General features: G+C 39.7%; 1 protein-coding gene across 1 annotated transcript; it reads right to left on the reverse strand.

The window, feature by feature from the left end:
* Positions 1–1,895: 1,895 nt before the first annotated feature.
* c17h16orf72 (chromosome 17 C16orf72 homolog) lies at positions 1,896–13,500 on the reverse strand. The gene is made up of 5 exons (XM_042504754.1): positions 13,119–13,500; positions 10,651–10,731; positions 9,909–9,976; positions 9,473–9,683; positions 1,896–6,525 (listed from the first exon to the last, which is right to left on the reverse strand). The coding sequence occupies exons 1-5, from the start codon at positions 13,312–13,314 to the stop codon at positions 6,209–6,211; spliced, it is 873 nt and encodes a 290-aa protein (XP_042360688.1). The 5' UTR covers positions 13,315–13,500; the 3' UTR covers positions 1,896–6,208.
* Between the last annotated feature and the right edge of the window lie 584 nt (positions 13,501–14,084).

Genomic DNA, 14,084 nt, shown 5'->3' on the forward strand with positions numbered 1-14,084 from the left:
TTTAAATGCAAATGTTTAATCAAAACCGAAGTATTCCCAGCAATTTTTTTTATGAAATAAAGTGTAAATGTATATAAAAAATGAATTATAAAAATATCTCCCTGAGATTTTACAAAGTAAACTTTTCTGCCATACCGACACCTTCTTTGCACTTTTTAATTACTTGATTTCATTGGCAATCGTTAAAATAGAATCGACATGATCGGCAAAATGCCAATTATTGGCCCCAATAATTGTCCAGGCTGATAATCTGTCGCCCCCTAACCCCAGACCTGCTTCAGTGACGGTCCCACAATATTTCATGCATACATGACTCTGGTTTTTTCTTTTCACCCATCTGTAAATGTCACTGAATCAATGATGTGTGCAGTGAAAGCCAAATTTCTGTTATCAAACATTAAAGGCCCCTCTAACTACCAGAAATCAGTTTGTCTTTATTGCTTTTGTGTCGTCCCTTGTGAAATGTGTTTATTTTCAACCTCCAGACTTCCTCTTCAATACAAAGGCAAATTATTTTTATTTGCATACTGTTTCATTTTTTTTGTAACAAGTCAACAAAATGCAATCAGATCTAAAGGGGAAGCTGTGGTGCAAGTTCTAGAGTTTACAATATCTGCAATGAGGAATATAGAGGAAAAACTTGCCCGAATGTTGCCTGACAATGTTTGCTTTGTTGTGCAATTACTGTCAGCTTGTAACTGTGTCTTTTCCAAAAGTTCAAGAACTGCAACAGCATTACCAGATGTATGATAATTGTTGTATTCATACCATAATTTTGCTGTACTTTGTACAACGTACCATCAATAATGCCAAAAAGTGCCTTAATGTATGATAATTTAGCCGTTGGCGGGCTGTGCGTTGAGTATCACTAGTGCATAAAAAGGCTCAACATTGAGTTTGTTTATCAAAAGCTGTGGATAAAAACATGAATCAGTTCACCATACATACCTAACGAATATCTCATATAACCCACCAACATTTCTAACTGCCCCCCTTTGCAAAGCGGTCTAGAAGAGGGCCTGCTTGCAACCACGGCTGTCAATCTGGAGCTTTAACTTTGTCACCAATATGCTGTTTGAAGTCTAGGTGTTTTGAATTCGCCAGTAATCTCAATTTTGGGCTTAACTGTTTTCATGCAGAATCTGAACAGCGTCCAGTCGTGCTGTCTTGTGATGTAATTTTTTTATAGTAGGTTTTTACAACAGTCGTCAGTGATGGACTCCTGTCATGCATCACAGCCATGCCGACAGGCTTTATAATACAATACGAGTAGATTTATAGCTGTGTCAAATGAAACGTGTTTTGTAGAGTTATACATTTACGCTTATTTGTTCTTGTGGTTATGACTTAAGGCAAGTGGGATTTAAATATTTTCAAAACTTTTTGATGCCAATTGAAATTTAAGACTAATTTTACAATAAACAAAAGTGAACAAACTAAATAACACAAATTTCTTAAGGTTAGGGAGAATTTTGCCCAAATATTTGTTGTGTAAAACATGACTTTTTGGTGATGTTAATGCGAGAGGCTTTTTTTTTTCTTTCTAAAAGCGTAAAAAGAATTTACAGTGCAATGTAAACAAAAAAAGATTGATATTAATACTACTTTGCATGTCTTAGCATTTTTAAGATTTTTGAAGGATATTTAGTACCAATTAAGGCCTTATTTTTGGACTGATGGATATAATGCCTTTTAAGACTCTTAAGGACATGCGGGATCCCTGCTTGTGTAGAAAAAAATGACCTTAAAATATGATCATTTTAAGCTTCTTGTGCCAAAGTTGAACATTTCTTATCTGGCGACACAGAGCTGCAAGTTCATAGATAAAAAACATGCGTACAACATTTTAATAGAGAACCCTTATGAACTAAATATTAAGCAAATCTAAGCAACCGAATAAAACAAAACTTGCTTTATTTTAATGAAACATAGTCCATCCAATTGCAACTCAATGGTTTTATTTCCTTTTACAATGTGAACCACATATATCATACCAACAATTAAATGTTAAGTATATAGATTAGCCATTTATTACTTTTTAAACAAATAAGTATCAAGAAACAGCTGATAATAGTGTTGGCTCCAGAGACACGTGGCATGAGTCAGCCTTTTGAAACAATGTGGATGAAGGCCGGCGACTGGCTCAGAGGAAGAAAAGAGAAACACAAAGTGCTCCCTCTATTATAACCAGGCTAATCAATGGGGGTCAACGCTGCAGGTTGAACAGTGGGGTTAGAAAGACGGTACAATCCCGCTCGCAGCTCTTCAGTCGAGCCTCTGGAGAGGATAGTCTGAAAGTTCATTTGTTTTCTCCGTCAGCAGACGCTTCACATCTTGCCTTAAACTGACATGTTGTCGTGCAAAAGAAAACACTGTGAGGTTTTAACAGCTAATTCGTAACAACAAGCGCCATTTGGTTTTAGTCAAGAATGCTACGGATGCCAACGCGGAGTGTCAGACACGAAACAATGAGTAAAGTGTCTGCAGACAGAAAAACAACTCAAATATCGGAAGTGCATTCTTCTAAATTTAATGAAGAACGTGTGGACAGGCTGTCAGCTCAGATTCACTCCATCTCCAAAAACATAATCTGCCATGAAAAGTGTCCCACGGTCTAAAACTGTCTGATGGACTTCGAGGCTACATCCACACTAACGCTTTTTCATTTTACAGCGGCGTTTTAAATGAATCGTTCTCTCCACACACAAGTGTTTTAGCACCATTTCAGAAATCATCTCCGTCCATCCTCACACACCTGCAAACTATATCACATTACCATTTTTTAACACTGGGCCTGCACGTTGCTGTAAACGGGAAGCAGATTGTCTACTCTACGGTTGGTTGCTTAGTCGCAGAAAATACTACGGGGATGGCAAAAAGTAATACGGGAGATTCCGGAAGGCGATCAAGGTGGCGTTAAACAGACTGGGAGTCAATGGCAAGCAAATTTGCCAACATATTAGGGCGGCGCCAGTACTGGTAGCATTGCTAATGGAGTCATGGGGATGGGAAACGAGTACCGACACAGAAAAGATGAAATCACAAAAGCTGTGTAGGTGTAGCAATGATGTTTTGGCTTTGACTGATAAGACCCAAACAGGAAGCAAGCGACGGTATCTGCGTCATCATCTCAAACATCTTCATTTCTGCCTGTCTGGACTTTAAGAATAATGTATAGCTGCAGTCACAATTTGCTGTAAGTGTACACGCCACGTCACCACGACCTGCGTCCACCCCCCGTATAAGACTAACCAATAGCTCGACGTTTATTTGAACCCTATAAAGCCAATTTGCGATGGACAAATGATTATTATAATCCATTTTATAATTTTGGAGATGTAATTCATCTTGTAAATAATGAGATGTAACCCTTACCATTACCCTAATCCTAACCTTAACAGCGTCTCTTTTAACCTAATATTTCATGGCTACTTAAGTGCTAAATTGGCATTTTCGTCAAGGCCTCTGCTTCTAGATCAAGAGGCGAAAGGGGGCTGATAGTAGACTCTCGTGTACGTAGGTGGGCCAGACATGTAGCAGGTGGGCGAGTCACATAGCATCTCCTTAGGTCTAACTCGACCTAGCTGTAATGCTTTAACTTGACACGTTGTGATTATTTAGATCCAATCATGCCGCGAACATGGGTGTCTGCATCACTATTTTTAAAAGGCTCAGTTTACAGACTAAAATGGGGTCAGACGCATTGTCAAAACGTCAACATTTTAGGGTTCCAAGATGTCAAAGTAGTGTGGACTTTCGGTGTAAATGTAGCAATAGTTATGCGTCTTAAAATGAAAAACATATTAGTGTGGATGCAGCCTAAATGTGACTTTAAAGGGCGAAGTTCCTATTCCAAAAACATTGATCCTTCCTATGTTATTCACTAGACCTGCGCTAAGTGAAGCTACCAGAAACTGACAAGACTTTGTTTGCTTTTTAATACAGTTTTAAACCAAGACCAGCAATAAAACCTTGTCATCAATTACTTGTTTACTTTCCGTCACAGTCATCAAAGGCTCTCTGTGGAAATCAAATCTCACATTTCTAATCTGACATTACATTTTTAATCAGTCTAATTCAGTGGTTTCACTTGTTTGCAAGAACAAACTCCTAAACGCAGAGCTTTTTTTTTTTTTTTTTTTTTTTGACAGAAGCAACAAAACTTATCCTGGTTCTTTTCTCTCAACGACAAGCCAGCGAATCATGTATGAATATAAAAGCCAACCTATAACGCAAAAATGAAATCTGTGACCAAAATGTAACAGAAGTTAAAAACTGGCATGCTTTATACAACTAAAGAAAACCCCACCTTTCAGGTCATAAAGGTGAAGGGGAGTGAACAGGTCAACAAAAAAGAGGAAAAAGAGAAGGAAACACTGACATCTCACAAGTCAGCTCCCACGGGCGTTAAAAGGTTAAACTTTACCATGATTATGGCAGGGCATCTCTGGAAATATTCATAATTATTCTGATAACTAGAAAACTCAATATTGTTAAATAATTTGCATTTTGTTAGCTTTCTATGCTAAATGAAAGCATACAACAATTTTCTTTTTTTTACAGTTGAACTCCAATAATCTTTCATTAAGACTCTAAGTTCAGCACCAGTTTATATTACTTTACAAACTGCTAAATAAACCCAAATTTCTGACTCATGTGATATCAGTGTCTCCTCTCCCTCAGAGGGATGGGAGGCAACAACCATTTCAAGAACGAAACAAGCCCCGAGTTGCATCATCCTGTACCAAGTTAAATCAAACTCATCCACGTCTTATTAGTGCACACACCCCTTATACAAAAAGCAGACCGTGTCCCGACACCGAGTCCGATGCTCAAATAATCCTTGTGTGCACTCGTTGGTGTGTACTCGTTGAGTCTTAAGAAACGCTGCCTTTGTAAACATTTCTGTGATTTTTTCTTTCATTACAGATAATCTTCCGATAACTAATTTTTCAGATGGGGAAGGACTCTTTGAATACACACAGAGCCCACGCGCAGGAACACAACTTGATTGAACACTTTTGAAAAGTTGTTGGAACCAGAAGTGTGCGTGACGGCTCCCATTTCAAACAATTTTTTTTCCAAGCACCAACCGGTAAATAATGCGTAAGGGCTTGACAAGGCTACAACTGGGATACAATGGAAGAGCCGATTTGTTTGCATGAGTTAGAGGTGAAAACTAAGTGCAAAAATCCTTATTGCAACTCATCAGAATAATCACACAATCACATAAAACAGCAGCTGCTTTTGTAATAAGACTAGGGTAAAAGGGGGGAGAGGGCGTCGCAGTCAGCAAACAGGCTGACAAGCTGTATACACAAAGAAAAAAAATATTTCCTTTCCATTATCCTCAACAACAAAAAAACAAAGTGAAGAAAAGAACGCAAAATTAACTTGGCTATCACTGCTGCAAACAGTGGCGACAAACCTAGAATTTAACACTGGTGGTTGAACTTAAAAACAGAGAAAAGGGCATCTGGCTGAACTAAATCGAGCCACTGTTGAAGCTTTAGCAGAGAATAAAGTTACGTGCCTGGTAGCCAGAGAGATGTAACTGGTTACAAGCGGCAGATGAAGCGTGATGATTTAGCTCCACCACTGACAGGCAACTGAGAGCTGCGATGATGAAGTAACAGAAAGAACAGGTGTGTTGTTTGACGCAGAGGTGAGTCTCTGTCGGGTCCGACATTTGGCGAGCAACTTGATTCGCTGAGTGAGACGATTTGATCATGGCCCTCACTTCCTTATTAAGGTGGTGGGTGAGGATGAGTGAGGTTAAGGGAGGGAAGGGCACAAATGTGTCAAGGATCAAGTGGCTTTTTACTTGTCAAGCAGCACACGGTGCGTTTTCACCCCTCTGAGGACTGTCTGCATCCCAGAATGAGTCCCTTCGTTGTCTCCTTTCCGGGGCAGCTGTGTCTGAGGAGTGTGTGATGTCGTCCAGACCTCCCAGTCACACACGTACTCATCAGGCTTTCTGATTGCAGATCAGTGATTTGTAGTAAGAGTGAGAAAAGGAGACAAGGAAAAGAATTCATTCAGCTTCTGAATGGACCCATCTGAGACCATCAGCCCAGGTTGTTTTGCACAGCCAGGCGTCCAAATGTCCATCTGTCCCTCATAAGCCCGTACATCCCCCCTTCTCCTAGCCTTGGCGTCGAAGGCTTTTCCCCCACCCCCCCTCACACACACATAGGCAGGCAGCAGATCAGATCATCCTGTTGCGTTTGTGCGTCGGGGAGTCCGTGATGACGTCACTACACTGGGTGGAGTTTCGTTTCCTGGTTCCTCCCCCTCCGGCAGAGGCAGAGCCTGTAGAGTCCAGATGCAGTGCCATCTCTTCTGAGATGAAAGTGTTCAGGTCGACGTCTTGGAGCCCGTTGCGCCTGCTGCGGCACATCGGCCCCGAGCCGGAAGAACCTCCTACAGCGGCGCCACCTCCGTTACTGCTGCTCCCACTCACGTGTGTGGGAGACCCTGGAGCACCGGAGCGAACACTGATACTCGCCATGGCTCCACTCAGACCTGTGGAAGGAGGAGAGAGGAGCAACAGAAAAAAGGCATTAGTGGGTGGAGAAATGGGACGCATAAACGAGCGACTGCATGAAGATCTTTATAACATCAGATGTAAAAAAGGATCTGAAAAACCTGCTGCAATTCAACAGGAAGGAACCATTCATCTCCACTACTCACTGACTTAGCTACAAGGCAAGCTACCTGTGGTGCTGCATTTTTGAATGAAAGCTACAACAGTGCAACAGTGACGAACAACTAGGTTGCTCCCTAAAAGTTGGAGACTTGAATCATCAGTCGTAGACCCCTTAGTAGACCGAGACTGCTTCAAGTCAAGCTGTCGTGATTATTTCTGTGCACTGTACTTTTGGGGACATTTTGGTCCCCAGATTTTGCCGTAGAGTGAGTGCTTTTGGCTTTCATGCTACTCTTTGCGGTTGCGGACATGCTGCAGTGCCACATAGGGAGAGAGACCGCACCATAAAGTGAAGGAGTGGTGAATTTACGGCTCACAGCAAGTTAATACCAAACAGTCTCTGGATTTTGATGACATCTAGCATAGGGAAGAAATGTTGTTGCACATTTGCGACCCGTCGTTAGTGCCATTGACTTGTTTACTGTGAGTGAATGCTGCTGTCAACCTGAACATACACCTAAGTCTGTTCAAACTGTCAAACTTTACATGGAAAACAAAACCAATCATTAAATATATTGAAAAGCCAAATCTGGTTAGATTCTGAGTTGGGTACAGCCCTAAAAACAACCAAGGAGAATGTTTTCTACCCCAAATGACTGTCAAATCAAAGTGGCATCGAAAAAAAAGTTTTGCATCACTTTACCGTGTAATCAAATCTTAAATATTCATATCAGACTTAATCCAAACATGTAAAGGGCATGTCACCTTTTCCTCTGGGTAAGATAACCATTTAAAAGGTGTAACTGGGTAAGACATTCCCTTGTGATGGGTAGGGCAGAAAATTAATAACTTTGACAAGACTTCATTTGTCAAAGTCATTCATTGAGGCTGTTATTTCAGTGTCTGTTTCTGTCTCCATTTTAGATTTCAGAGAAAAACACGAGTGAGGTTAAAGCTTCTTCAGAATGACATTTTTAGAAAGACAAAACAGCATTTAAAAAAAGCCATTTCAAAAACACACGGGTCATCGCTTAGTGTCAAAACTTTAGACGTTTTTTAACTCATTGTAACATAAGTTGTAACTTAACAAGAGAGGTGACAGGTGTAGTTTAAAACAACCATGAGGGGAAAACAATCAAAAAAACTTTCTATTGCCTAACTAAGAATGAGACGGTCAAGTACGCACTGGACGCGGCTTTCTCATTTTTAAATCAACACAACTTGTTTAGTGCTACATTTTTTATAGAAGTATTTTACAAAATAAGTGAAGAGTCAGTTGTTGGCAGGTGACAGAAATGTGTTTTGTTCATGTGATTCTACAAGATTTTGTCTGACCCAACACACAAAAACAGTGGTTGTGAAATGCAAAAGGTATCCAATAACTGTGAAAGGAGACACACTGAAACCTCCTGACACAGACTGAACTAGTGTTTCTGTAACCTAAACCGCCAAATGCCTAACATCATCCACCCTGACTTCAGCTACCGTTTAAAATGTGATAAGGTTCAGATATTTTCTCTATATTCATTTGCACTGACAGCACACCAGAAATACCAACAGACTGTAATGTAACTGAACTACAAACAGAAACTGTGGCGTCTGCATATTTAAAAACCTGCCACTACTTTCTTTAGTCAGATGTTTCCCGTCACAAGCACGCGCGCGCGCATACACTCTCACTCTCACTCTCACACACACACGCACACACACACACACGCGCATACTCACGCGCACACTCACACGTACACACACACACACACACACACACACACACACACACACACACACACACGAGGGGCTAAGAACGTGAGGCCCTCTTTCACCATTGGCCAATACATACACACCCGTGCATAACATACCCTTATCTCTGAGCCATATGTGGCAGTGTACGATTACTGAAGGACAAGCATGTGCTCTCTCTCTCACACACACACACACACACACACACACACACACACACACACACACACTCTCTCTAACATAAAAACATACAGCACTTCAGCGTTTAACAATTATTTGCTCTACGTCATGTGACGACCTTTTTCAGTATATGAGCCAGCTGATGTTTAACCCTTTGAAACCTGTGCAAATTAGTTTGATTTCCTGTAAAAACATGGGGAGAAGGCAATGAGCACGCCATAACCCCCAAAAAAGCAAGAATTTCAATAATTACCTGAAAATAAGCTAATAACAGTAATAAAATATGAGAGGTAAAAAAACCCCAAACAAAATACACCAAAAGTGCTTTCATATTTTGACAACAATATTTATGTATTTTTCCTGTGACACAGTTTAAATTAATAATCATAAATTATTGTGATAATTATGAATATAGGTTTCTTGACATTTTTCCTAGTCTTTCTTTTCCCTTTCCCCCTTAAAATTATATATCTTAAAATTCGGTCTTTGTCTTGTCACCTTTACGTAATTTCTTTCAATTTGTGGTACATTTCTTGCCCAGTTGACCATTGCATTTTTCATCCATGATTTCTAAAAAAAAAATCGAAGTCATTTGCTCAGGTTTCAACGGGTTAAAGAAATTCATATAAAAAACTTTCTCTCATAATCACTCTATAATACTTAACCAAACCTTAAATCTACTGAATCTGTGGAAAAAATATCCCTCACTTTTAAGTGTGAGCACACCCACACACAAAAACAGATATGTACCATTATTGGCCGTCTACACTGGCTTTTAAAAAACAGCAGTACCCCTGATTTTCTATCCAACCTCGTAGCTGCCCTCTTAGTTGTAAATCATGTATCTGATTTGGTGGCTACAATCACCACTGCCGTGTAGCTTTGTGTTTGCACTTTATTCACCATGCAGTGCTATGGCCTCCCTGAAGGGCTGGAGGTCTGCTTCCACAGATGAGCCAGTCTCTGCTGGTGAATTAGCCCGGCTGGGGGCCACCATGGCCAGCCGGGGATTAGCCCTGCTACTCCTGTGTGGTGGTGCTTTGCCGCACAGAAAGCTGATAAGATCCTCCCTTCGGATGGTTCTTCGGCGCTTTTTCACCCAGGCCAACATGTCCTGCAATCCAATAAAATAGTGATCCATCACTTAGGCAAGGTTTAATTAAATTAACAAAGGCTAATGCACTTTCTCCCCTTCAGCACCTCTGTTGTGTAAACCTAATTTAGTCTGTAAGCACAGATGTGATTAACAAATATGGCAGGGAGGCTATAATATTACAATTTGTCCAGTTACAAGTGAATAGAGGCGCCTTAAAAAAAGTAACAGAGAAACAAGACCCACCTTATTACGGCGTTGGTGTCCTATCTGGATGCCCCGATCAAAGCTTCTCTGAAAGGCCTCAGCACTCTCTGTGATCGTGAATAACATAATAAATTTATTTCAGAGTCAAGCAAATACGTACAGGAACTGCAACAGTGACAGACTTTTGGTCAAAGTCCAGAAACCATAGAGAAATCTAAGTATAGTAAACTATTTAATAATAATAAACTTTATTTTTACAATATAATTATACAATATAACAGTTGTTTTTGTACTTTGTTCCATCTATCTTTGTACGTGTAGGCTCATCTGACAAGTGGTAAACATCATTATCATAAGTATCATAGGTTAATGTCAATACTGACAGCTTTTAATTAAACTGCACATTACTTCCAGAGGGTGTCAACTACTCACTCTGGAAATCCTCTGCTCAGTTTTTTTGGGAGACATACTACCAGATTAGGAGTCATGTCCAGTACAATCTCATTCTTACCACAATGTACCACCTCTGTTTACTGGTGGATTCCTGACATTGTAATAGACAAGTTTTAAAACAGTGTTTCCCTTTAAACCTGTGTCTTTCACTGACACACAAAAACCTACAAGCCCTGAAAGGAAAGATCAATATGTAGCTGATAACGATGTTTACCACTAAACACATGTCTACAGTTACAAGTACAATGATAGAAGAAGCAAAGCACAAAAACAACCGTGGGTGTATAAGTTGTATAAGGATGCAGAGAAAACTGATGTGGTAAAATACCTTTGTAGAGGTTGGTCACAGCTGTTGCAGAGTTCTGAAATGGCACCCACAATGACAGGCCCTGCTGATGGCATACTCTGTCTGTGGGGGGAAAGGGGAAATATGTTTGATTTTCCATACATAACATGCTGCCATCATTGATTAATGTGACCAAAAAATGACAACACAACATCTGAGAGGTACAACAGCTTGGTAGTTACAGGGCTGTAGAAGTGAAGATCATTTTCATTCGCCATTTTGTCTTACATCTACAATTGCAGGGACAGGGTTTGGCATAAAAATAACTGTCAGCCAGCGCTAGATGGCCAGCTTGGCAGCGGCTTGTTTAGCAAGAAAAGCACCGACAACTTAATGCCCTCTCAGCAGTAAAGTTGCAGCGCCGTGTCAAACATGCATGTCAAACACGGACACACTTAGCGAGCAGGGCTCTGTCAACATGGACAGTAATGTTTTATGTCTGGGAGCACCACAGTCGGAGCATATTGTGGACAAACCAATATTTCCACAGCGAACCTCGCCATTTTGTGATTATAACGCTAGCTTAAACTTGCTGAACAAACTGCTCACTCAGCAGCAAAACGGGCGTATACAAAACACATTTCCGTGGTTTTAACGTTATATCTTTGTGTCACATTTCAACGGCACCCGGTATAACTGGTGGTAACACTGACAGCATACAACAGACTGTCATCTGGGAATGTCGCGTAGCTACGGTTGTTGTTACCATCGCCATTTTGTAACTAGCCTAGCTAACGTTACGTTAGCTATCCGCTGCTGTCTAACTTGCTGTCAACAAGCCGCCCAAGGTACTCATATTCAACTTAAGATACTTAAATTATGCCAGTAAAACAGATATGGCTGTTCAACAATCGAACCAAGTGTATAACACCGTAACTGAGATCATAACTATTTTTTTCACTGGCTAACACTGCTAGCTAAATTTAGCATTGCAAAATCAGCTGTAAACGTTTACCACGACGCTGAAGTTAGCTTCCGATTAAGGAGTTTAGGGAAAAGTAACTTGCATTATTTTGCGACCGATCATTTTAGGGTTTTTTGCACGTCTTACTGATGGGAAAGCATGTTAAACATTTAAGGTAAGGCCCCGACACTGTCTGAAACCCACTTACACATCTGTAAAACCTTTATTCTGTTTGTTAAAATACAAAAGAAAAGGAAGATTTCACTGTTTACATCACCACATTAGACCAGGTCTCCGTTAAAAACCACCATATTCAGACAGGTCAAATCTGGACTAAATAATCCAAGAGAAGCTAAATAATATTTAAAACACAATTCCAGATTTGTGGAACCTATATTCTGTTTGTGAAAAAGTAAAAATGGGAGATTTCACTGAGTTTTTAAAATTGGACCAGGTCCAGATCAAAAATCAATGTACTTAGATGAGTGAAGTTTGTACTAGATTATCACAGAGGCTAAACAATATCTAAAACCCTGGTCCAAATTTGTGAATTATTTATTATTTTTTATCTGGACCTGGTCTAATGTGGTCAACATGTGAAAAGGGCAGTGAAATCTACAGGGGTTTTTTGTATTTTCACTAATAGAATAACAGTTTCACAAATCTGAAACTGTATTTTTAATAAAAATTTGGCCTCTCTGGTATAATCTAGTACAGATTTGATCCGTCTAGGAATAATCATTTTTGATCTGAACATGGTCTAATGTCATCTACTTTTGAAAATCAGTAAAATCTTCCATTTTTGCATCTTCAAACATAGAATACAGGTTTCACAAATCTGAAACTGTGTTTTAAATATTATTTGACCTCTGTGGGGTAATGTAGTCCAGATTTGCCCAGTCTAGGTGTAGTGGTTTTGGATCTGTACCTGGTCTAATGTTGTCAACATGTGGGAAAAAAAAGCAGTGAAATCTACATTTTTTACGTTTTCACAAAAACAACATAGGTTTTACAATTCTGAAATTGTGTTTTAAATAAAATCTAACCTCTGTAGGATAATATAGTCCATATTTAAGTCTGGACTATATTAGTCTAAGTCTATAAATAATATTTTTCGATTTGACCTGGTCTAATGTTGTCTACTTTTTGAAAAAACATTGATATCTTCCTTTTTTGCATGTTTACATATAGAATAAAGGGACTGCAAATGTGAAAGTCGATTTTAGACAGCGTCGGGGCTTTACCTTAAGTGTTTAACATATGCTTTTACAACAGGAATAAATTAATGTAAATTACTTTTCCCTTAACGCTCCACTTCACTGCTGAATCGGAAGCTACGAATCGGAAGCTGACTTCAGCGTCGTAACGTTACCCAGTACTGGTCAGTGAGTTTGCTAACGAGCTAGTTGGCCTTTTACCGACCGTGACGCTACCGTTAGTCCACAGTTACGCTCAGTAAGCAGCTGGGGGGGACTAACCAACAAGCCTAAGGCACACTGGTTAGTATAGTTAGACGAACAATCAAGAAGAAAACGCTGGTGTGAACCTTTGTATAACTGTGCCACAGCGGTGGCGGAGTTCTGGAAAAGATGCCACAGTTTCTCCTGGTCGTTGTCGGCCTCCTCCTCGCTCGGCTCCCTCTGCTCCGCTTCGGCCAAACACTGCCGCTCCCATTTTGAGAACCAGTGCTCGGGTCCGTGTTCCTGTATCTCCGAGTCTCCGTCTTCCTTCTTCTCCTCCATTTAATGCACCAAAAACTCGAGTAAAATGCGCCTTTAATGTGTTAATATGTCAGTATCCGGACACTGTATGAAGAATTATGTGAGTAAATTAATAACTACTATTCGGTTTTTTTTAATATTTCGCACTACAGTATAACGCTGGTCGCTGTCACCCCAGCCATCTGTGAAGATAAGCCTGGCTATCTATTTTTCCTGGTAGCCGACGTCAAAATATATACAATGCAGACTACCCTGTTATGCGCTTTGTCCCGCCCAGTATACCAGATGTCAGCTGTGATTGGCCACATGAGCACTGCAGGGTGGGCTCAAGGGCTATGCTCAGAATTTTATTGGTTTTCGGCCACGTCCGTCAAAGCACTGACACAAAAGAACCACAGTAAAAACTCCCCATTACTAAAGCTTGCGAGAGAGTGCAAGTTTTATCTTGAAAAATACTGTAAGAATGATATGATATGATATGATATGATATGATATGATATGATATGATATGATATGATATGATATATATATGATATGATATGATATGATATGATATGATATATAAATAATTTTATCATATCATATAATTCTGTATGAGCTTATTCCTCACCCCCCCCTAAATATTACTATTACTACTAATAATAATAATAATAAAACAGAAAGAATGATGATAAATAGATGAAATAATAATATATAAAATATAAAAAACAACACACTATAATATAACATATATTATATTGTATTATATTATAGATTTTGTTTATAATTATTTTATCTGTTTATTATACTTT

The sequence above is a fragment of the Plectropomus leopardus genome, chromosome 17, assembly GCF_008729295.1.
Source record: "Plectropomus leopardus isolate mb chromosome 17, YSFRI_Pleo_2.0, whole genome shotgun sequence".
Classification (NCBI taxonomy): domain Eukaryota; kingdom Metazoa; phylum Chordata; class Actinopteri; order Perciformes; family Serranidae; genus Plectropomus; species Plectropomus leopardus.